General features: G+C 43.9%; 1 protein-coding gene across 1 annotated transcript; it reads right to left on the bottom strand.

Moving 5' to 3' along the window:
- Nucleotides 1–23: 23 nt before the first annotated feature.
- vwf (von Willebrand factor) lies at nucleotides 24–23,807 on the bottom strand. The gene is made up of 53 exons (XM_067589669.1): nucleotides 23,604–23,807; nucleotides 23,406–23,457; nucleotides 23,098–23,241; nucleotides 22,711–22,813; nucleotides 22,362–22,570; nucleotides 21,968–22,089; nucleotides 17,295–17,514; nucleotides 16,777–16,899; nucleotides 16,560–16,671; nucleotides 16,319–16,365; nucleotides 16,059–16,195; nucleotides 15,757–15,895; nucleotides 15,373–15,473; nucleotides 15,092–15,287; nucleotides 14,800–15,015; nucleotides 14,205–14,451; nucleotides 14,006–14,100; nucleotides 13,571–13,722; nucleotides 13,361–13,464; nucleotides 13,143–13,281; nucleotides 12,879–13,013; nucleotides 12,404–12,550; nucleotides 12,170–12,310; nucleotides 11,453–11,551; nucleotides 11,196–11,352; nucleotides 10,482–10,649; nucleotides 10,255–10,390; nucleotides 9,821–10,133; nucleotides 8,452–9,616; nucleotides 8,259–8,363; nucleotides 7,383–7,526; nucleotides 7,156–7,299; nucleotides 6,898–7,062; nucleotides 6,703–6,749; nucleotides 6,413–6,590; nucleotides 5,977–6,218; nucleotides 5,680–5,869; nucleotides 5,246–5,587; nucleotides 4,896–5,134; nucleotides 4,580–4,682; nucleotides 4,385–4,456; nucleotides 3,846–3,950; nucleotides 3,510–3,715; nucleotides 3,262–3,411; nucleotides 3,049–3,165; nucleotides 2,558–2,738; nucleotides 2,249–2,289; nucleotides 2,046–2,162; nucleotides 1,632–1,730; nucleotides 892–1,020; nucleotides 741–780; nucleotides 540–637; nucleotides 24–345 (listed from the first exon to the last, which is right to left on the bottom strand). The coding sequence occupies exons 1-53, from the start codon at nucleotides 23,607–23,609 to the stop codon at nucleotides 160–162; spliced, it is 8,565 nt and encodes a 2,854-aa protein (XP_067445770.1). The 5' UTR covers nucleotides 23,610–23,807; the 3' UTR covers nucleotides 24–159.
- Nucleotides 23,808–24,300: the final 493 nt, after the last annotated feature.

Genomic DNA, 24,300 nt, shown 5'->3' with positions numbered 1-24,300 from the left:
TTACAACACAACAGACAAAAAAGTAGAGCTTGCAGAAACTGGCAGGTTTTTAATTGTTATTTGTGATATTTTTTATATGGGTACATTATATTTGGATACACACATACAATACAGCAATAATCTACATTTATAAAATCTCTGTTCTCTCTCTTTATCCCTCTAGGTGCAGTGTTTGGACAGACAGTCACATGCAGTGACAGACAAGACAGTGTGCTGGCTGCGAGTGCCGTTGGCACACAGTACAGGAACGCTGAGAGGCTCTGTCTCCACAGCAGCACAACACACACACTCCTGCTCCACGGCAGCCCTCTCCAGGGAGAACATGGACTTACTGCGACATTTACCCTGATAGACAGATGGACAGATGGACAGATGGCACCACAGGGAGAGACAGAGAGGGTGGACTGGTGAGGGACAGTGTTATGATTTCATTGAACTTTGTAAGCTAATCCTGGGGGGAAAAGTATTATCATCCTTACGTGTGTGTGTGTGTGTGTGTGTGTGTGTGTGTGTGTGTGTGTGTGTGTGTAGTCCTTTACCTCACAATAGCGCAATTCTATCTGGTGCTCGGATTGGCAATCGTCCACTTTGATGTAGTTAAGTGTTCCCACTGTCTTTCGACACTCTGGCTCAGTACCTTTACACCAACATGCACACACTCTTATTAAAGTCAGACCGTCCAGATTTTTTTTTTTTTTTAAATAGTGCACCAGTCTAGCCAAAGACACAGCTCTACTTACACATCTCACAGCAGGTTGTTCCAATCTGGCTGACCTTCCCCTAAAAACACAAATAACAGGGGAGATAAATTTAACAAAAAATTGTTGCAGATATAAAGGTGTAAGTGTGGGAATACTGTGTAACTGAGGACAGGTTGTGTAGTGGTCTTACCCCCTGGTCCAGGCACTCTTGGCGGTTAAAAGGAGGGCAAGTGGTCACTTTGGTCTGCAGGACGAGATCTCCTTTATTGTTCAAACCACAGGCATACAGGTTGCAACCATCCTCAGAAGTAGTGTTCACCTAGAGGCAGAGGGGCACACAGACAGTATGTATCTCCATTATTGCTGCTGAAAGGCTGTTGTCTTCATTTTATAATGATGTTTTTAATGTAGTAAAATAAAGGAATGAATACATTAATTTTCTAATAGGGAAGAATTTTATGAATTCATGTCTGTTTTTTATTTTGCTGACAGTATTCTACTGATTCGAGGGATAAGTATAGTATAGTATAGTGGAATATAGTATAATAGTACAGTATAGTATAATACAGTCAAGTATATTATAGTATAGTACAGTATAGTATAGTATCATATGGTTTCTTATAGTATAGAATCATATCATATAGTTACTGTAGTAAGGTATAATATTTTATAGCATTGCATATTACTATTGTATAGCATTACAAAGATAGCACTTTATAGTATAACAGTAATGTTCAATATAGCATCTATCTATCTAGTATCATAGTATAGCACATAATTACATTACATAGTATATTTGTAAAGTTTCTCTATTAAAAAGATATACATTAACATAGTTATAAAGATGTCTTGCGACAGTAAATCCTATGTGTATCTGTATATGTGACAGGGTTCATGAGAGAGGCATCATCTTTCCTGCAAAGTACCTACCTGCAGACTGATCAGCCTTCCATCTGGCCTTTCCATGATGCAGGCGGTAGGAACACAGTGACCACAGCAAGCATCTTCCTCCTTCTTCAGAGTGTATCCCTGAAAACATTGTGGTTAGTACTAAGCATTAGTTTACATCGGATGGCATCAGGAAGACATCTATCGTCAACACAGTGACATAAATTTCCCTGGACATTTTGTGCAAAAAAATAATTCACTATTTACCTCTGTGAATAGAGGGAATCACTGAAAACGATGTGGCCGCAAATTTATGATGAGCGGGGAGGGAATGTGGTCAGAGGATTAGAGAATCTTTGATGAGAATGATGGATTTTTGAATTGATGATGATGATGATGATGATGATGATGATGATGATGATGATGATGATGATAAAAAATAATGATGGTGGTTACCATGGGACAAGTAGGGCAGCTGATTCTCCTGCAGGACAGTCTGTATTTTCTCACTGCACCGCCCTCTACTATACACTCACAGTGTGTACATACATCCACCATCAGCCTCTCCCCTGCCTGTACAAACACAGAGAGATTGAGAGGGAGTACTGATGGTACTGTTCTCATATGACAGAAGAAAACACCTTTTCTGTATGACTTACTCCTATCACAGTGTGGTTGAGGACGCAGGCATCCATAGGAGCTGTAGAGAGAGAAATTAAACAGTAAATCACACCACAAGCTTCGTAAGGTCAGGTCAAGATAACTAGCAATGGGTTGACACCAATATGAGAGCGTCCTCTGCTGGACAGACACTGCAACTGCATTTTGGTATATATACAGTTTGCCCACGATACTCACTTGAGGGCAAATTAACAGAGCAAAACCTTGATACAGGTGCTTTCTCGACTGATTTTTGTTGCCATTTTCTGCTTATGCTTTCATGTGTATGTATGTGCATGTGTGTTTACCACAGTGGCAGTGGGGGCAGCAGTCCTCAGTGTCACAGCGTAACTCAGTTCCCAGTGGGCAGGATGGAGTGTCCATAGCAGGGCAGCTCATATTTGTAGCAGAGATGAACACCTCTTCTTTCACCCTCACACACTGATTTAACACACATTTATCATGTGGAGACTGCCACACTTCACCCACCTATTATTAAAGAAAGAGATGAGATTAAAATCAAACAAATGAGGAGAAAAAAAGCTTTTTTTTTTTCTCTATTTACAGACATTAATCTATAGACTGACTATGATTAAGTTGTATGTGAAAAAAACATAACGCACAACCACAGAAGTGGATGGAAAATCCACTGCAGGTAATAGTAGGTGGAAACTTGTTTAGAATACAAATCAGCGTTTATTATTACAATGAGTGTCTTAAACAATTACTGGAAAAGCATAATTACTAAGAATTAATAGCGTATATTAGTCAGATACATGAAATTCCTCAACACACATACATGTCTGAGTTTTTCCCCAATCACTGTGTCTCCTCGCATCTCTCCCTCTGACTCCACACAGCTGGAAGGTATGCACTTCCCACAGCATTCTCCCTTTGATGGAGTGTATGTCGTGCCCTGAAATGTAACAAATATATAAACATTAACGGTAACAGAAGCATAATCCAAATGTTTATGTTTGGTGTGTATTTGTGTGTAAGGTTTGTGTCTCACCAGAGGGCAGGTCCGTTCACAGACAGGCGGAGTACACTGAGCAGTGTGCAGTGAGGTGTCTTTGTCCTTTAGCTGGGTGCAGCTGCACTTCTCACATCCCTCTTCCCATTCAGTCCCCACTGGGTGAACCACACCACCAACCACACACACCTGGAGACACACATAATAACACAGGGTATGTGTCCAGCAGTAACAGCACAAAAACTGGAAAGTGATGTATTTTAAGTTGCAAGCAAACACACACTGACCTTGTCCGGAAGGCAGATGATCTCTGTGCAGCCACAGTCGTCAGTAGAGGAGGATGTGATGAAACCAGCAGGGCAGGTGCGGGTGGAGTTCTGGCAGTTGCACACGCATTCAAATACGTCACAGCACTTTGTCTTTTTGACTGACAGTTGGCGATGTGCGGGACAAGTAGGGTGAGTTTGTAGATCGCACTCTTCTTTTTTGCAGACTGAGAGAGAAAAGAGATGTATTGAAAGGCGTTGAAGAGATCAAATGGGTGTGCGCTCTGTTTCATGATGTGTGTGTACACTGGAGCACAGCAGAGCTTGCACATCATAAAGAATGTGTAAATGGCCTACCGCACTCGTGGATAGGCTGACATTCTCCTGGGTTTTTCAAAACCAATGATTGACCATCGTCACAGCGGGGCACTTCAGGAAGGGCGCAACTCACCAGATCACACACTGAAAAGTCACAGAGTGAGACAGTCTGTTGCGGATGGGTGACATCTACTGCAAATTGAAGCTTTTCCTGATGAAAACATGCTCATCCAATATCGTAACAACTTCTCAGTCTGTTTCCTGATAAGGAGAAAGATTTTTTAGCTGTACATTTTTTCGGAGTGAAGGTGATTTGGATTTACTTTCCTACAAATCTTTTGTTTAATTAATTAATTAAATTGAGTTTATATATAATCCATTAGGACTGAGGTTACACCAATGGTTTGTATTGTTCAGTAAAGCCTTCAATATCTCCTCTGGGTGTAAAGACCCAGACACAAAACACAAAACTTGCACTGAATACTGACAGGTCTGTTCCTCATGTTTATTTGTTGAAACTTATATTGGATCTGGAAAGAGAAACATCTTAATATTGATACATAGTTTATTATACATACCACACTCATACTCTGGGCAGCACTTGGATTCTCTCCTCTCCCTCAGGACCTCACAGGGTCCACACACTGGAGCTACACACACATACAGATGATTAATTGTAAAAGGTGTTACATCTAAACCCACAATGCAATGCTGGCAATATTTTTAATGTTTAGGAAGGCCAGAAAATAGATAATAACAGTCTGGGTGCTTGCCTTTGATGTCATTGCAGGGCCGGGCGGTGCAGTTGATACGTTGTTGGTCCAAACACATACAAATCAAACATGGGTTCTCATCTGGTACCCAACTCTGCATGTACTGTAGGAAAGAAACCAGGTTCTTTTTTATTGCAGTATTTTGTTATATTAACACTAGAGGGCAGTCACAGCACACTTTAATGGAGAACACATAAACGGTTGCCCTAACTAATCCTGTTAGCATTCATTTCTGTAATTAAGAAGTTGATTTTTTTTTTTTTTTAAATCAGTCCCATACATATTCTGTCAGGTTTTTCTTGTCCACGCATCTCACCATATAAGTGTGTCTATGATGGTCGACACACTGCCTACATCCCTCTGGTGATACACATTCTCCATGATGCAAAACTGTCCCTCCAGTACAGAAACAGCCCTCAGTAGGTGTGTCCATACAGGATGACTCGTTACCCCTGGCAACAGACCAGTCGCCTGGCAACGTCTGTATGCTTCCGCAGTCCTCCACACACCCTGTCCGACATGCATCATACTCCATGGAGCTGGGGCACTGTAATGCTGTAACAGAGGACAGGCTTAAGTTTAGGTGTAGGCCTGGACTCAGTATTAAAACCTAATCAGCAGTGGAACTTAAACCTGCAAACATCCGCACATCAGAAACTGACTTACGGCATAGGTGGGGGCTCCTCCAGTCCACACACACACCTCTCTGTCGACAGAGGCGTGCGTAGGCAGATATGAGCTCACACACATCTGACTCCTCACATGTCTGCTCCTCACACTTGGCAAGGAACACCTGAACGGGTATGTGTGCGTGACACGGTTCAAACACTTCCGAGCGTAGGGCCTGACATCCCATCGCTGCCCCAGACACACACACCGCCCTCCGTTTTGGCAAGCACACACCGCCATCTCCAGTCACTGTCCAGTCAGAGATGAAGGCTGGCTGGTCAGCAGTCGAGCTGCCATTACGTAAAGAGAGGACATTAACCTTATCCTCTCCACAGGCACCTGGAGGAAAGACACAAAGGATGATCAGACAAGAAAGCACCACTCCAACTCCATTTTACGGTTTTGAAGGAGTGGGTCTGTATTTATGTTACCGCAGAGTCCAGCAGTTTGGGCGCTGGTGGTGGAACTGAGCAGTGTGATGGTGAACTCATTGCTCTGAGGAGTGAAAGTCAGGACGTAGCCATGGTCTGATTTCAGCTGCAGCATCACTCCCCCATAACGCACCACCTCCAGGCCAGCGTACCGCCATGGCAGTGCAAGCTCTTCCTGATCAATCGATGCCTGCTCAAAGAAACAAATACACATTCAGTGAGTAAATAGCCGTTCTCCCATATAACAAATAATCTCAGTGTCCCTGCAGCTATCCCAACTAGCAACACACAGCTTACCGTCATATCATCTTTCAGCAGCAGTTTATGTGATCCGTGGGTCACCTCCATGGCTTTCATGCAGACCTGGTTGTAATTAGCAGAGTCTTGACAAGGTCCACTATGGAGTTTGACCTCTGAACCTTCACCAACGCCTCTGCTGACAGTGAGAAGTGTGTAGGAGCACAAACCCTCCCCATCCAGCCTAAGTGCCAAGCCATCAAACCTCACAACATGATTGGTCGAGCTGCCCATACACATGCCTGTCACAGCACACAGACAGGAGGAAGAGAGCCAGGAACATGTAGTCCATTAATAGTCAGTATAAATAGACTGGAATGCAAGCCTCCAGTATTCATTGTTAACAACCCCAGTGGGCAACGATGTGTGCTTAATATAGACAGTTTAAATATAATACTAAGAACTTCAGAAGTTATTTGATCCTTTTGATACATACAAGGGCATTCCCAGTGGCAGCCACAGGTATCCTGGACTTTGAGAGGTGGCATGTTGTTCCTGCAGGCTGGCGGCTCCAGTTTGTCACAGCTGACTTTGTGGTTCTGTACTGTTACTGCTCCACTGGGATGGCACAGGACCGAGTGGCAGCCATCCTCCAGCAGCCATGACTCTCCCGGCTGGAACACACAAACACAAAGATACACAATTCATTGAAAGTAATGCTGTAATTGCTGTAAAAGGTTGTCGTACTGCTGTTACTTGTATTCAACATCAGCACACATTACTCACCTTTCTCTCATTTCCATGATCATCAACGCACACTCCTGGTGGACCAGCTGAGAACCAAAGCAAATAACCTTTTTTTGACATCAATTATCATCACCATCATTATTAAATCTAAAAGACATTATTGTGAAAACTTTAAGAAACAAGGAACAGATTCATTTCTTAAAATTCTTTTTAAGTGTGTGTGTGTGTAAGCACCTCTGCAGATTCTCTCTGTGTAACCACTGTCCAGAGTCAGCAACATTCGTAATTGATCCATGCTGTTCAAGTGCAGAGTGTTGTCTTGTTTGCCATGGCGACCGAGCACACTAAGCTCACTCCTGTCATAGTCTGGTCCCACCCCAATGGGGAACACTGATACACCTGAGGAACAAGACTCTTATCAGTGACACACAGCAGAGGATGATGGAGGTTACAAACATCCCATGGTGATCATGTTAGTGGTGGGTTAATTACCTGCGGCCAGTGCTTCATTAGCTGCTTCTATGACATCATCAGCAGATTTATCAGTCACCAGCATCACCACAGCCTTGGCTACACCCACTCTCCCACCACTGGCTGGTGAGATGGCGGTCTGCACAGCGAATCGCAGCACAGAGCCTGCAGACAGACAGAACAGTGAACATGTGTGTCTGTGTGTGTGTTTTAATGTGTGTGCATATGTTAGTTTATGTATCCACTACCTAGTGCAGGGGCAGCAGTGGTCCTGCTTGGTATGCTCTCCACCAGGTTCAGGAGGTGTGATTTGCTCTGTTCATCTTTCCAGGTGAGCTCTGCTGTGTTGGTGCGTCCATACTGAACAACGCTCACCTGAGTGCCATTCAGACCTGCAAACATAAACAGGAGGTTAAACCATTGCAGCAATGCAGAGATGGAAGATCTACAAATTGGTTATTAATGTTCCTTAATGCTGTTACATAGTTTTGTAAAAAATCTCACAATATTCTTAGTGTACCTGGACAAGTGGTAGGACAAGTCCAAACCTTTGAAACCACATTTAAGTTCAAGCACATGTCTCCTCTACTGTGTCCCTCACTGGTTTCTTAATAATAGCTATGTGACAGTGGGTTATTGAGTGAGCACAGAATGCTGAGTAATTCTCCAAACTGCTGTTGAACTGAAAGACTTCTTAAATATTATATCAAATAATTTTTTGACCCTTAGGGGATAGACTTATGATTTGGAACCATGATTCCATCTTTAATACTTCCATAGCTCTGACTAAATATTAATAATTGTCTAATGGCAAAAATCACAGCCCAAGGTAATTATTAAAATCTAAGTATAGCACTCTTTTTCCCAAGGCCTATCTGTGCAGAAGTTTTTGAAATATTATTGTGAATGACCTCCAGTGCTTTAACTTCTCATACTGTTGCAGTGATGTACAGGTGTACCATATGGGACCCTGTGACATCAATACTGGGTGTGGTTACAGATGCAATAGAACACACTTTGCAAAACTTTCAACCAGAGACAGCTGTGAAACACTGCTTTCCAACCTGGTGTTGAGTTGCTCTTTAAAAATGTTCTAGGACATTTAGGGGCTGGGTCCCACCTACCTATGTCAGCATCATTGATGAAAGCTTTGACAAACGTCTTCATGTCCTCAATCTGATCACCAGACTTCAACAGGAACAACACATCCATGGGCTTCTTACACGGCACTATGCAAAGATATGTGCACAGTTCAATACAGGCTAATGACTCGACTCATTGTGGACTGAATGATTAAAATGAATGCGTTTTCTGTACCAGTGGGTGGCAGGCTGGAGAGTGTTGGGAGGACGAGAGGTGGCAGCGTAGGGGAGCGGGGCCTGATGGTGCTGTGTGTGATATTGACTACACGGTGGACAAGGGTCGTCAGGCGGCTGTAGTCATCCACCATCAGTGGGCGCTGGGGGGAGCTGTACGGTAGCAAGTCAATCTCACGAACTTTTGGTCCAACCCCAATGGGATACACATGGGTGTTGGTGCTTGTGGACGGTGGACGTGTCACTGTGTCAGTTGGCGGGTTCTCTGTCACGAGGAAGACCAGCTGAGGAGGTGTGGGACCGTGTGAGGGCTGGACTGTAGCCATTTCTTGAATGGTCGTAGTGACAGCTTTTCCTGTATTCGTCTCACTTCCACCCCTCCAACGAATCTCCCTCAGTCGTTGCAGCAGCAGGGTCCTCTGCCGTCTCAGCTCCCACCGACTGATCTCCACAGTGACTGTTACTGAGTATTGGATCACAGTGATGCGAATGAACTCCTCTTCCTCTGTCAACTGTGAGATAACTTCCTCCAGAAAGATTAGCGACTTGTTAAAGTTGGCCTCCCCAACTTCATCGGAGCCTTCCAGGATGAATGTCACATCTACGGCTGGAGAGATGGATGATGGCGATGTGGTGATGGAAGACAGGCCAGTGGGTGAGGTCGAAGTAGGAGTGTTTGGGAGGTATTGTGTGGGGTTGGGCTCTAGACGAGGAGCTAGGGTAGTGGTGGTTGTGCCCTGGCGAGCTTTACCTGGTGTGGACTTTGGCTTTGGAGGTTTCGCCCCCTCAGGTTCCATCCCCAAGGTGCAAAGGTAATCTGTTACCTCTAACAGACGATCAGGCAGCTCTCCTGTGCTGCTAAGCACATAGGCCCTGTTTTCTGGGTTGGCCTTGGTGATGTCATTAATCTGCCCCATGTTTACCCCTGGACCAAGTGCCACTGTCTGGGTGGTGATGGATTTCTTGCGGAGCATCTTGACGATTGCACGTACGGGACGAGGGTTGGCACTGGCAGTCAAGATGATGGCAACGCGGCCAGCATTGACACGCTTGTTCTTGTCATAGATGTTGATAACTAGATACTTGACAGCCTCATCCAAGAAGGCTGCATCTCCTCCTGTGTAATGCAGCTCACGCACAGTCTTCTTAAACAGCCACTTCTGAACCTACAGGCATAAATGAGAGAGAGAAATGTGGAGATCAAGCAACCAGATGTAGACTTTTACTGTACATTCAGTGCAAGCAGTTTATTTCTGAGCTAAATTTGATGAATCAAGTATTATTCCACAGAATGCTTAATGCAGCACAGCATGTTTGTGCATAATTACATACAACACAGTATCACAGTTGTATATAATGGGTCTGTCTACCTGCAGGTCATAGGTTTTGACTCCAGAGTGGTAAAGCAGCACTGTGGCTCGAGTGTGAGCTGAGCCCATACGAAATCGTTCGACCACTCCCAGAATAAACTCTTTGGTTGTCTGGAATTCTTCTTCGCTCAGGGCTGCTGAACCATCCAATAAGAAGGCCAGATCCATGGCACGGTCACACATGCCCTCAGGCATCAAGGTGGTGAAAGGCAGTTGAGTTGTGAAGGTGGCCCAGGAAGAGGTTGGTGTGGGAGTGGTAAATGTGGTCAAGGAAGCACAAACTTCACAACTCAGGGTGTTGTTGTCACAGTGACTTCAGAAAACAAGAACAAAGCACATTCGTAAGTACAAAGAATCAAATACAAAGCATGATGTGTTGACTTGTTGCTGCGTGAAAAACTGGACAGTAAATGACAGCTCTGATCCAATATTACCATATTTTGCAGTGGTCGGGGTCATTGTGGTTGAGAATGACTTTGTTGCCGTGGGAGATTCTCTGACCCTCATGGATACACACTTGACACTGAGAAGGATCTACACAACGCATGGCCACCTCATCCAATAGCTGACCTAAAGAAACAAGGATAACAGTTTGACTCACTCAATCAAATCTATATTGTGTTTAGATCTTGCATCTATGTCCAGTAAATGCTCTCGGCACCTGGCGGGCAGTAGGCATGGCAACCTTCCACACATGTGAGTGAGCAGTGGAGGGGATCAGGGTGCTGGCAGGTGATCGGACAGGCAGGGCCACAAATATTATACCTCCACTGGCATAACTCCTCCGCTACACCTGGCCTCTTAGGGTTCAGCTCCTCACAGCTCACGGCTAAGGAAACAAAAGTTTCAAGTTGAGTTACAGGCTATTTTATTGACCCCGGGATAAAATATGGCTCCTGCATTTAATTATGAAGTATTGAGAAATTCATATGAGATTTTTAGAACATCATACTTAAGAAACAAAATGCTACAACTAAAATCTCAAGAGAGAGACAGCGGAAAGTCAGGCTAACTTCCGATTCATTTAGCAGAACTACAAAAGATAAACTATCTGATAAATATGCGTATGGAAAAAGAATACAGAACTTAAAAGTCCTGGTGTTGGTAAGTACTAAGAAAAATGGGAAGTTATGTGACTGCTATTGTCAGTTCTGTGGGCAGTTATCTGACAAAAAAAACTTTCACTTGTGTTTCAGAGGAAAATCTTTAATTATTACTGAGGGTTTATTAAATTTTTCAGGCCATTTGTTTTTTACATGGGGCACTGTCAACTGGGATAACATTAGCTGTCCATGACAACAAAGTGTATTTCTGCCAGAAAACACTGGTAAAAATATATGCCTGAGTGGATGATGGAGAGATTCTTCACACTTACGGCAAAGCTCATTGGATCTCCAGCTGATGGATACACCCCTCTCTGAACAGGCCTGAGCATAGGCTGCGATGACATCACAAAAACACGCACAGTCGCCCACTGATGGACAAGAGCATGCTGCCTCCACACACATATCTACATATGGCTCTGCATCCACCTAGAGACACATGGGAAAAAGGACAGAGAGCACTGAGTGAATGAACCTAATGATGCTTCTGATGTCATGGGATATCAAGGGTGTCTGTAATTACACTCACCTGGCTGTTGCATTCTTTAAAGAGGGGACCAGTTAGCAAACGACACGACTGCTCCACTGTTACCAACTTGATAATGTTGTCACTGCAGGGAGCGGGGATCTATACACACAAGCACACACACAAATATAGTGCAACAGCACTTATCTCTTTGCTAATAAACTGAATATAGAATATCTTGTCCTTTATTAATAATGCAATAATTAGCGATTCAAGAACCAAACAATGTTTTAGCACATTAAACACAAATCAAGCATACTTTATATGATGGCAAACCATTTTCCAAACCATATTTTTAGGTTGATTTCAAATGTTCCAGCCAGCCATTGGTTTTCAGTCATGTCAGTACAGTACAAAACTCAACTTTCACAGATTTGCCTGAGGTAGGCACTCCATCACAGTTAACATGCTTTTTGAAAAAATCTAATTTACCATCCTGCCCAAAGACAGTCCACATAGTCTACTTTCACTTCCCTGTATACAACAAAGTCCATGTTTCTAAGTGCTCCACAAGAACAGCATCATGTATGGAACATTATATAGCCACAGGGCTGAACAAGGTTTTGCACTGGCACCAGACTTCTGCCTCAACTAAAGCTCAGCCAAGCCACATATCAACAACACTTTCATTGCTTGGCCTAGATTAAAGAGATCTCAACAATGGTATGGTACAAGATATGTTACTTTGTATTGACCATTCAATCTCAGATGAGATTTTACCATTGCTACATCGGCACAGCTGGGAATGACTTTCCAGGAGTTCCCAAAATGGGAGGAATCCACCTCCAGCTGGTTGTTGCTGCTCATCAAGTCGTTGTTGACGTTCCCATCAAAGTTACCACACAGACCACACACCCGACCCTACGCACAAAGGAACATGTTCAATATAAAACAATGTGAAAGAAATAAACAAATCTCAATGAGTACAAAAGTAGTGTTATAATACATCAGTACCCTGTATGCGGCTGAGATGTGGACCAGGAGGCGGGTTCCCCTGTCCCAACTGAGAGAAATATGTTCCCCCAGCAGTAGGGTGTAAAACTGACCAGATCGGACAATCTCGACCTGTGAGCCCTGCGGGACCGGCCTCTTCATCTTCACCTGTAAGAGAGAATGATGGCAACATAGGATGTATACAGGATTCTCACAGGTCAAGTCTGAAGTCTTTGGTTTCAACTCTAAGTCAATTGTCAGATTGTCTGAGTAAAGCAGAATAGAAGTCATGAATGTGTCAGACATACGAGAGAGACATTAACATTTTAGTTGCGTCTGATTTTTATGCTTTAGAATTTGCAATTTTGTCATTTTGTGCAACACTACTGTACACTATGTGCACATATTCAAAGGTGCATTGCTAATATGCATGTATTGTATATTATAATATGTAGGGGAGTTAGTATAGATATTCCTGGATTTGTGTGTGTGTTACCTCTCCATGTTGCATTAAAATCAACCCTCCCTGGTAGAAGATTGTGATAGCTTTTGCACAGCGGTGTCCCACAATTCCACAGGCCTCATTTTCCACCAGCACTCTGAACGACCCCTCTTCTCCATTACACATATCCTATTGATAGTAAATGTAGAAAAAGAGGAAATGTAGCAAATGGATAGAGAGAGGAAGAATAAGAAATGTGTACTGTATTTTTATGCTTTGACACCAAAGTGTTCTCTAGAACTGTTGTTGATCTCTTACCTGGACCAGGACGTATTGGCAGAGGCCAGGGAAGGAGTATTTGAGGCCATCGAAAGTGATGTAATGCCCCTCCCCCACAGTGCGGCACACACCATCGCACGCCTTCTCAGTGCAGTGCCACTTCCTGTTTTCACACACACTGCAAAAGCAAAAGCATGTTAAGCAAGCATGATGCAAGCGTTCAACTTTGCAACCATGTATGCAAACAATCTTTTTACCAGGTGTTGCAGTCCACAGATATGGTCTGCCCTGATGCGTATGCCTTGTTGTTATGGAAACAGGGACACTTTTCCGGTGCAATGCAGTCTCTGCGGTGGCGTACCTGAAATCAATCAGCTAATCAATCAGCATGTTCCATTTTGAATGTCTGGTGATTTATCTACAAGACACAGACATGCAAGGACACACAAACATAATACACAACCTACTGTGCCAGGTGGACAGAGGCAGCCGGGGATGCAGGCAAGACTGACACAAGGAAGATCCAGGTTCTGGCAGCTTCTGGCACACTCCAGGCCTTGTGTTTCTGCATCACACTCTGCACGAACTAATGGAGGAGGGCACTGGGCTGCTCGGCGCTCTACAAACAGGAAAAACAAACACCAATATGTAGATGGGTCACATGAAGTTGGTGATCAGTTCCTCAAATGCAAAACTTTTCACTTTGTTGAGAAATAACAAAGCAGATTCACTTCAGTTCCTAAGTTAATATAATTTTAGGTGACCAGTCACAATGTCCCACATTTAGCACAAATGGTTAAATGAAAGATACCTCACAGACCGTGATTAATTAAAGTCAGGAAACACATTCACATTCAGTAGTACAAAACAGAGAGGTTTGGGATCTCCTTTTAAATTCTTACCTCTGGATGGTGCCAGGTCATCATCATAGAAGAGATCAGACAGTAACGCGCTCCTTTCAGGGGTGCTACAGCGCATGGAACCATTCTCACAGTAGCTACACACACAAGCAAAGAAGAACATACAAAAAAATAGCCATAGGTGTGAGACAATGTCTTATAGCTGGTAAGTTTCTGTATGTATGCATGCACAGTCACTGACCAGATACTGTTGTGATCAGCGTAGACGTCACTAGGCTGGTAGAGCTGTCCATCATGCAGGCAGGTGCAAAGGTCAGCAGTCACACATTCTCCAGAGTCGCTCAGGTACTTTCCAACAGGGCAAAAGCAGCCCTCCTCACACATCCTTTCCCCCTCACAACTGGCCTCAACTCCAGAGAGAGACCGGCATGTCCGGTCACACATACTCCCGCAGGCCTCATACACCTGTCCTCCAGTGCACTCCAACTCTGACAAAATCAAATCAGGGGAATGTTAGCCATCGATTCTCAGTTAATTTGTTTTTATCTGTTAAAAATAGATAGTGCGCCTACCTTTTTGGGTACAAAAAGATTTAAAACCTTCTCTGGAATTATTATAATTTTTTTTTTGTCTGTATTTATTCTTGTACTCATGATGACACAAACATTCATATAAACGGATCTTTAGGCTTCTGATGGGCTGGTCATCACCTACTCAAGTTTTAGCTTACCCACATTACTATTGACTTTTGAATTTTTGTTCTACAATACATTTGTCAAAAAAATGGGACAAAATGTTTGTGTGTGTAAAAGTGTAAATATCAGTGTGAGAGTTACCACAGAGTGAGGCAGACCTCCAGTTGACCAGCACCCCTTTGGCAGCACAGGCGGCTGCATAGGCAGCCAGAGCAGAACAGAGGCACTCCTCACCATCCACACATGCACAAACATCATAACGACAGAACCGCTGGAATGGACTCGGGTTCACCAGAAAGTGGCACGGGCTGAACACCTCTGACATCATCACCGAACACGCCTCTTCTGCAAAACGCACTGAAAGGCATGGGAGGTTAATCAGAGGTAAACATTAGGTTGTTTTTTGCGGTGATGTGTGTTTGCCTGTGTCTACCTCTTTTGGGGTTAAGGGCACATGGATCAGTCTCAAGTTTGTGGGTGGATTCGCAGTCTCCATTGATCCTCCAGGACTGGCCGAACGCCTGAGGACCTGCCTCAACCAGTCCAGAACCAGACAAGAAGTCATCGCCTTGGTTACCATTGTAGTTCCCACAGAGACCACAGGTGTGCCCTGCCCATCGTGGTCCCAACTGAGGAGGTGGACAGAATTTAGAGGTTGCCAAGCTTTTCACATATATTAACCAAAAATATCTTTATCTGTTAAACTTGCTTCACCTTTAGGAGGACGCGGCCTCTCCCATCCCAGTCCAGACGAAGGTCCTCTCCAAACTTCACACGTACAGCAGACTGGACAGGTCTCTGTATATGTAGACGGCCTGTAAAATTGCACACACAAGAAACTGACTAGTTAAATTCAGTCTAACTTTACTGTAAACAGTTTAAACAACAAATAACAATCCTTCCAGTATCATACCTATCTATTTTCATGCTGATAATAATGATCACTTTGAGACAATGTATTTTCTCTTCAGAAAATAACTATTCATACTACTTTCTCTAATATTCTTTAAGCCTTATTAAAAGTACAGTGCTGTATATAATCTGCTTATAGAGTGACTAAATGTAGCTCTTATCCATTCATCTATCAAAATGACATACCATGATGCATTGGGGTCTGGATGTCCATGCTGTTGACAGAGACAATCCCTCCGTGCTTCAGCTTCACTGTCATGTCCTCCAGAGAGGGCAGGCTGAGCGTCACTGAGCGTGTGCACACAGCATCTTGATCATCTGCACACTGAAAAACCAACAGCACAAATACTGTAAAATGACAAGCAGTCAATGGTATAACAGTGAATTAAAGAAATGTGGGGTTATTTTTCATATAATTTGGGAAATATGTTAAATACAGAACCACAGATAAAAACAAATTCCAAATAGTTTAAAAAAACATCTATTACCTGTACATTCTCAATAATGACAGAAAACCCTCTATCTGTGCAGTCTCTTGCCAGCAGATACTGACAGTGGCCAGTGAAGGTGAAGAACTTGTTGTCAAAGGTCTTGAAGTGCGACTGGCCCACCACCAGGCACTCACCTACAGTACAGACAAAGCCATATTGGCAGAAATGTTGAGCAACCCCAGGACTCTATTCACTATTCTCTATTCATACTACTACTCTATTCATTTGTAAGTCTGTATGCTGTGAATCTCTCTCACCAGGGCAGCCTTCATTGGTGCATTCCCAGGAACCGTGACGACAAACACTGCAGGAGAGATTAAGATTAAGACCATCTTTATTGTCATTTCTCAGCACTCACCTACACTGAAATGAAATTTATCATCTGCATTTGACCAATCCTATTTAGTGAGGAGGAAGCATTGTGAAGTATATTTCATATGGCAGTACTTCTGCAGGTATGTATTTATGCATGTCAGTGCATCCATGTTGCCCTCTCACCAGGTGTTGCAGTCTTGAGAGATAGTGGATCCTGGTGGGAAATGTCGTCCCATGTGCACACAGGAACATTGAGATACCTCCACACAGCGGTTACCATCTAAAACCTTCCCCACTGAAACACATACACACACACTATGTTACAAAAGAAAGAAAGAAAGAAAGAAAGAAAGAAAGAAAGAAAGAAAGAAAGAAAGAAAGAAAGAGAATGGGAGGTTACCAGGGCATGTACAGCCATCTGTACACTCTTCCTTGCAAACCTCCTGGATGTTGAGACTATGGCAGGTTGTAGAACAGGACTTGGTGCATTCACTGTACTGCATCCCAATTGGACACTTGGGGACTGTACATGTAGACAAACAAACATATTGAGTTATTGAGAATATAACCTCATATCCTGCTGTGATTTTCTCACTCATGTGACTGACAGACTTACGTAGACCTGCAGAGAGAAAAATAATCAGCAACTGTTTTGATAATCGTTGGTTCCAGCATCTTAAATGACAGGATTTTCAGCTTCTCTTGTCATATGTAATAATAAACTGAATATCATTGGGTTTTGGAATTTTGGTTGGACAAAACAAGACATCTGAAGATGTTATCTTTGTTGCTGAGAAGTTGAGATGGGCATTTTTGACATTTCATAAATTAAACACTTCAACAACAATCAATTAATCAAAAAAAATTGCCAGATTAATCGATAATGAAAATAATTGTTAGTTGCAGCCCTAGACTTACAGCACTGACTCTCCTCCAGCCAGCCATGTAAAAGCATCCCGTGGGCGTGGCATGTGCGGGCATACTCCAATAGGATTGGACAGTAACAGTCCTCCCCTCCCCCTTTCTCACAGTGACACGCCTCCCCCTCACACAGCAACAAGAACGCTTCAGGAGAGACCAGGTGGGCACAGTGCAGAAACACGCTAGATGTCTGCAACACGCTGCAGCCGGATAGAATCTAGAAAGCACACACACACACACACACACACACACACACACACACCACAGGTCAAGTTCAAATGAGCTATGTGGTTAAATAAAGGGGAAGTCAATGATTTCAACCGAAGTTTATTTCTGTTTCGCTAGCAAGAACCATGCCACAACAATATGCCGTTTAAAGGTTTAATGGAATTCAGAAGGTATTGAATGTTGAGGATAGATGCATGAATGTGAGTGAAGGTAGAAGGAAGATGTCGTCTGTGAAGCCGGTCTGGGAGGATGTACTGAAGACCAGTTGGAGGGAGACTTAGAGTGGGGCTTCCGTCTCAGGCATATTTCTGCCCACACTGATCACTTGCCCCCAAAAGAGTCATATGATTCACTGATTTGGACTCGAGCTCTGTTTCGGTGAGGAAGAATGGGTGTTGAGTTGATGCCTTAGTGGCGTACCTGGTGTTGATGTATTCGGTCAGCGGGTTGTATGGGCTGAGATAGGATTCGAGAAGAATTATAGATCAATGAAATCAAATTTGGAGCACCCCGAGATCCAAAAAGCCACCAGAACATGGATTCTAGGGTTAAGTCAACCATAGGGAATATGTAGCCTGAATGTAGGGGGCGGGTGCAGATGCTGAGAAGGTAAGAAGTGAATGGCAAGTGTTAAGCTGGGAGAGCCGGTTCCTGTTTATGCTAGCCTTTTATTGACCTGGTAACATGAGAATGGGAGGTTGAAGGACAATGGAAGCCAGTGACTAGTTTGATGAAGGAGTTGATTCCTGCTAAGTAGGTCTGGATGGTGGAGGACTGGATTTTGGATGGAATGAGCATGGGTAAGAAATTGCAGATGGACATGATGTCCAGAAAAGGAAAAGGCAGCTGGTAGGTGAAGTGAAATGCCTTGAAGCAATTCCAGCCAGTTAGATAGGCTGAGAGTGTGCTTGGGATGAGACTTTTAAGGATGAGTTCTTGTGAAGCGTTAGAGAGGTTTGCCAGCTGTGGAGCGAACATTGTGGCTGAAAATGGATAAGCGCTGGGTGAAGATCCGATTCTGGGGCCAAATGTCTGAATTTCTGGAATGAGAAGTGAGACAGCGAAACCAGGAATGTGGGCTGCCCAGAGGATGAACTGGTGTTGAGCTGAGAATAAGGAGAGTCTGCGCAGAAACTGCATCATGGTTAGAGAACAAGATGGACCTTTGTTTAGGATTTTCTAGACCATTCATACCCCCAAAGAATGGCAGCTATTGAGAAGGGGTACAACTGGTGAAGCGCAGATGAAGGAGAGCGGTACTCTGAGTCAAGGGATTCGAACACTTTTCTCTGAGGGCAGAGATGCTTTGAAGGAAATTGAGTCCAGGGTGATGCCTAGGAACTCGATGGTATTGGAGTGACAACAAGAAAATCGTCAAGAAGATGGATAATGTCAGGGAGCCTGTGGTTGTTAGTCAGGAACCAGCCAAGGGCTTCTTTACAGGCGTGCTGAGGCTCTTTACTAGTTAGTCTGCAGGTGTGGTTGGATTGTTGGGGCAAGTGCTCCTGGCATGAGCACCGTCGCAGAAGGAGCAGACGTGCAGGAGGCCGCAGTTGGAAAGAGAGCAGCCCAGGTGATTGAAGTTGTTGCACACCATCCTGCCTCCTTGGTAAAGGATTGGCCTTCCCCGTTTGTCGACCCCCTTCGGCATGGGGACATTGACCAGGGAACTTACTGTGGGCCTAGGGATGATGGGAGGTGAGGGTACGGCAGGTGACAAGTGGTTAAAGAATGATTGCTATATTTTGTCCTTTTTAACTGTAAAGTGTATTGGGACCATGTTGCATGTTGATTCTGCACTTGATTGACTGTGGCATTGCATGAGGAAAAGGGGCATGAGCGAGTTTGAGGAGCAGTGATAGTGCATGCTGTGGTGGGGTGGGAAGGGGCTCCGCATAACTTGCAGGAGAGGGAAGTGCGTGCTGCGAATATATGGCAGTAGAGTTCAGAGTCGAGGGTGCCATAGTAAGGGGAAAGGATAAATGATTTGGAAGTGAAGGAGGAAGCTGAGGAACACCAACTTGGTTAGCCTGTGACGGAACCCCTTGAGTTAATGAATGGGGCCCTCCTACTGCTGTGTTAGCTATGGAAGAAAAATGAGGAGCAGAAGCCGTGTTGCTGAGAACGGCTGAAGGAAGGCTAGAGGAAAGGAGGAAGGGATGATGGGATGAAAGGATGCATGTGCACGGGGATTTTGTGAAGCCTGTGAAGACAGGGATGAAAAGAAAGCTGATATCATCTGAGAGAAATCAGAAACAGAGGGAGCAGACACAGGGGGGCATACAACCTGGCCCCCACCAGAGGGGGCTGATGATGCAGGCTGTGGCAGGGGCAGCGAAGGCACTGTGATGTTACGCCTGATGACACTGGCAGTTGGTGGCTAAGGGAAGGAACCCGGAAGTGCGGGAGGTACGGAGTCTGTCGCTGCGTTGGTGGAGGCTAAAAAGTTTGGCTTTGTGTGTGTTGCGGTGAAATGGGATGCCTTTACCTCGCAGGAAACGTTGGAGGCGAGCAACGGTTCATTCTCTGATATTGGGCTCGGTTTGTGGACGCGGAGACTGCCGACTCGCTAATGAGGGCAACCACCACCGCGAGTGCACCGTGGTGGAGTGCGGGGAGCTGGAAGCCTGCGTGACGGGGATAGCTGCCGATGAGGAGAGACTTCGAGCTGGCTCCTACGACCATGCCCGTAGCGTCCAGCCCTCACAGAAGGGGGAGAGGAGGCCTAAGATCTGCGGAACTCCGAGGTTGAGTCGGAGAGATCTCGTTTGCGGAGGTTGAATGGAGACGCCGGCGGGACGGAGGTACGCAGACCACCGAACGCAAGCGACTACGCCGGGGTGTTTGTCTGCGGTCTGGTTGCTGCTGCGAGTCTGGTGGACCGGTGTCGAACAAGATCGTCATACAGATCGCCGTCTGGATCCATGGTAAGTAGTAACATTTTTTTTAGTTTTGTCTTTGTTTAAATCGAAGTTCTTGTATAAAGCGTTTAGGCGAGAAGCACTGTCTGTCTGATCCCTAGAAATCTGAGACAAACAGGGTAGGATTGGTTGACCCGGTAGAAGTAGGCTTGGCAGGTGATTAGAGGTGTGGTTGAGGCATGGCTCTGCTCCCGAACCTAAGTTAACAAGTTAACCACATTTGTTTCAAAACCTACAGAAAAACGTTGAACTGTCAAGACCTGTCATGTTTTGTCAGTGTTTAAATATGGAAAGAATATATTCCTATGACAACAATACCACTAGTTTCACCATGATGGAAACATAATTTTGATGGTTTGACAAAAAAACATAAACCACAATTAGGCAAGTAGTAGAAAGACAAAAGCCAATAAGTAAGAATAGTTGAAGGTTTGAAACGAAATACTACAAAAAATATCTTTAAAGATCACGTTTAAATCAATGGTCTCACTCAGACAGACCTTGGTAGTTATTGCATAAAGTCCTGTTACACAGTGATAGAGCAACCACAGCATTTCTATCGCTAGATGGTTGACAAAAATGCAGGAAATGTATCAGACTTACAGTTGCTCAAGGAGATGTTGATGACATCCGATGTCATTGCAACATGTAATTTTTACTGGTTTCTCACATGTAGGCGTTCTTGTGGTACAAAATGTTCTCTCTAAAACAGGCTAATCATTCCGTAGCAACCCACCCACAAAGACTATACACATTAGAGAATTGCACTCACACCTCTCAGTTTTGTTTGCTTACCAGTTACTGGACTCGAATTACAACACCTTAACCTCATGTATACTGTATATAGAAGCCTATTCCTACCAGGGATTCTAAATTAAAAAACTTTTTGGGTGGCCTTTATTTGATAGCAACACTAGATATATGACATGAAACAAGGGGGGGGGGGGGAGGTGCAGAATGACATTAAACAAAGATCTGCTGCTGTAGTCAAATTACTGAGGATGTGGTTATGTAACATTGTTGTAACCAGTATGCTACTGTGGTGTGTCCTAAAACAAAAGTTTGACACAATTATGAGATTTAGTCAAACCAAAAAGAACAAAAACGTCAAAATTTCACCTTTGAGGATTATGAGAGAATCAAGTACTGTAAGTCAAAATGATGAGGTATTCATTAATTCAACAATGGATAATCTTACTAACTATGTCAAACAGTTTGACTGTCTCCTGCTTTTGACTTAATATATATCGTAAGGTTGTCTTAGAAAGTTGAGTCAGAATTATGATACACTTGACTAGACAGAAAACAATCTTGTATGCAGAGGGAGATGAAGATGATTAATTAATAAGTGAGCTGTGGTTGAGGTTTTGCAGAGGCTTATTGCACAGTCAAAGTAATATCCCCTGAATGCTTTTGCATCAGGGGCTCCGATCCTGTCGTGCCTAAATGTGTGTCTGTCTTTATTTGTGCTGCATATGATGTATGCATGCACATGTACGTGTGCCTTGAGTGTTCTCTCACCGCTGAGGTCTGTTTTGTGCTGTTGCAGGATTGGCTGGGAATTGGAACACGTCGACATGCCTGACCAGCTCCTTTCACTGCCCATGAATTTGCAAAGTCATAACTGTCCTCTGTAAGGAATCCTGAAATCAAAGACACACACACAGACACAAAAGAGTTGAACGATTTATCCTTAATCTCATCCTACCACTACTGTTTCTTTTGCTTTCTTTTACCTCTTATCTTTTCCTGAGCTGCTACTCTTCCTGTTGCTGAGTGCTGGTGACTCAAATCATTTCCTAAATTCCAGTAATAATGAACTCTCCCCTTGTTTCACCCTCAAACATTCACATATCCCAGACACTGCACGCACACAGACACAGTCTGTTGATTCCATTACCCCACATGCACCTACCTTCTTGAGCGGTATATTCATCAGCTGATACAGTGTTGAAGTTGCCACAGAGGCCACAGGTGTGGTTTGCATGGTGTTTGGTCAGCGTCAGGGCAATGTTGGCTGCATTATCAATGGTAACAGTGAAGCCAAACTCCTCACTCCAGAGTTTATAAAAGCCTAGCTCTGAGCCCACAAACACAGCGTGAGATGCATAGGGCAGAGAAAGCCTACACAAAAGGAGACACATATAGAAACATCAAGCTCCTGCGTAACCAATCTATGGGGTGCTTTTACCCACAATAACATGAATACAGACATACATATTTGATGATTTTTGCATGATAACTTAAATATTCTTTTATTCTACCTTTTTTCTCCTTGTGAAAGTCGTCCGTCGACAGACATGTGCAGCTCAAAGGCGTCCCCCACAAACAGAGTGACTCCAGTTCTTTTGCCACCAACAAAATCCCCTGCAGATCCAAAACACTTTTTTCACACTACTACATCAAACTGAAACAGCCTGAGACAAACAAAACTATTCTTTGAATCTGAAGACAATCAATAAAAGGTAAATGAGAAAGCTAATATATTGTTTTGAGTGCTTACAGTACATAGTTTTAGTATACATATCCCAGGGAGAGTCAAACTTGGCAATGACTATGTGCAATCTCCTGAACGACACAGCATGAGCATCGGACACTATTAGAATTCAAATCTGTTTACTTCTTTATTGAATTGTCTGAGTGTGACTCACCCAGCAGTGTGAAGGAGCGATGGTTGCAGTCCCCAGCCAGTAGGTAGCTACAGTCTCCGGGAAACTCGTATAAAACCCCATCAAATGTGTGAACGTAGTGACGTCCAAACAGACTGCATCTCCCTGTCGCACCTGCTGCGCAAACTGGTCACACGCAAAATACATCAATATTTGATCTACTGTAGGAGAAGGCATAGAGCAGATTTCATATAAACACCTCACATGTAAAAATAATAGTCTACAGGATGGTGTTACTTTTGAGTGCAAAGACCAGAAACAATCTGGACATCCCCTGATGTGACACTCACCTACCAGATGTAGGAGAACCCAAATTTCTCTCAAATACCTCCTCATACACACCTGAAAAACACACATAAACACACTCTGCATTGTCACCATCATCTCTACTAACATCATGATTCTCAGTGTCTCAATATCTTATTGCCCTGTGTGAGAGTGTTTGTAACATAAACCCTTTCCTTGAGCTCTACAAACACCAGTCCTACCTCCATGGCTCCAGACTCGGCTAATCCAAAATGATGCAAAGAAAAGGCAAACACAATCCAAAATGAAGAATCCAAATGTTGCACTTTCAGACCTCACATTGCAATACAATGTGGTGGGTCTGTGTCAAACATAGGCTAAACTGCGAAGAGGATCAACGCTTTGTTGCACACGCAGACACTCAACCACACTGAAAGAGCTATTTTATAGCAAAAAAAGTACTCCCGCCCTGCAGTCATTGGCTAAGGAACCCTCCCCTCACCAGGTTATGTCAAGAAGGGCAGAATATCATTCTGTCCACAACTCTGTGCCTGCAGACTGACACCATCAAACATACTCAGCAAGACAATGCCAGGATATGCCCACTGATCGCCTGGCTGAGTGATTAGTCTACACATTCAGGTCTGTATCAGTGCCAACCCAAACAATCCCTTGGAAAACACACTTACTGGAGATATCTCACGCAATAACAGTGCTTTGGTGGTGCCACATGCACAAACCAGCCGACACAAACATGACCAAGCCGCGCCAAAGTTACACACACATAAACCCATACACGCTGGGAACGTGTTCTGATCAACACTCTCGGGTGCAAACTTCTCCTATCATCTGGAAAAAAGTCAAAGACAGAGGACGAGAGAATAAAACATCCCCTCGCACATTTCCAAACACATCCAAGCAACATTTACAATCAGTGTC

This window comes from Thunnus thynnus, chromosome 5 (assembly GCF_963924715.1).
Source record: "Thunnus thynnus chromosome 5, fThuThy2.1, whole genome shotgun sequence".
NCBI classification, from domain to species: domain Eukaryota; kingdom Metazoa; phylum Chordata; class Actinopteri; order Scombriformes; family Scombridae; genus Thunnus; species Thunnus thynnus.
Note: the sequence above shows the minus strand (reverse complement) of the source record. Positions and strands in the feature narration are given on the sequence as shown.

Bases quoted from the DNA above. Each gene is read 5' to 3' on its own strand.
- vwf (XM_067589669.1), bottom strand. The intron at 8,364-8,451 runs GTACAGAAAACG...ATCTTTGCATAG, and splicing joins CTCCAGCCTGCCACCCACTG to TGCCGTGTAAGAAGCCCATG. The intron at 6,219-6,412 runs GTATGTATCAAA...GTGCTGTGACAG, and splicing joins CTGCCACTGGGAATGCCCTT to GCATGTGTATGGGCAGCTCG.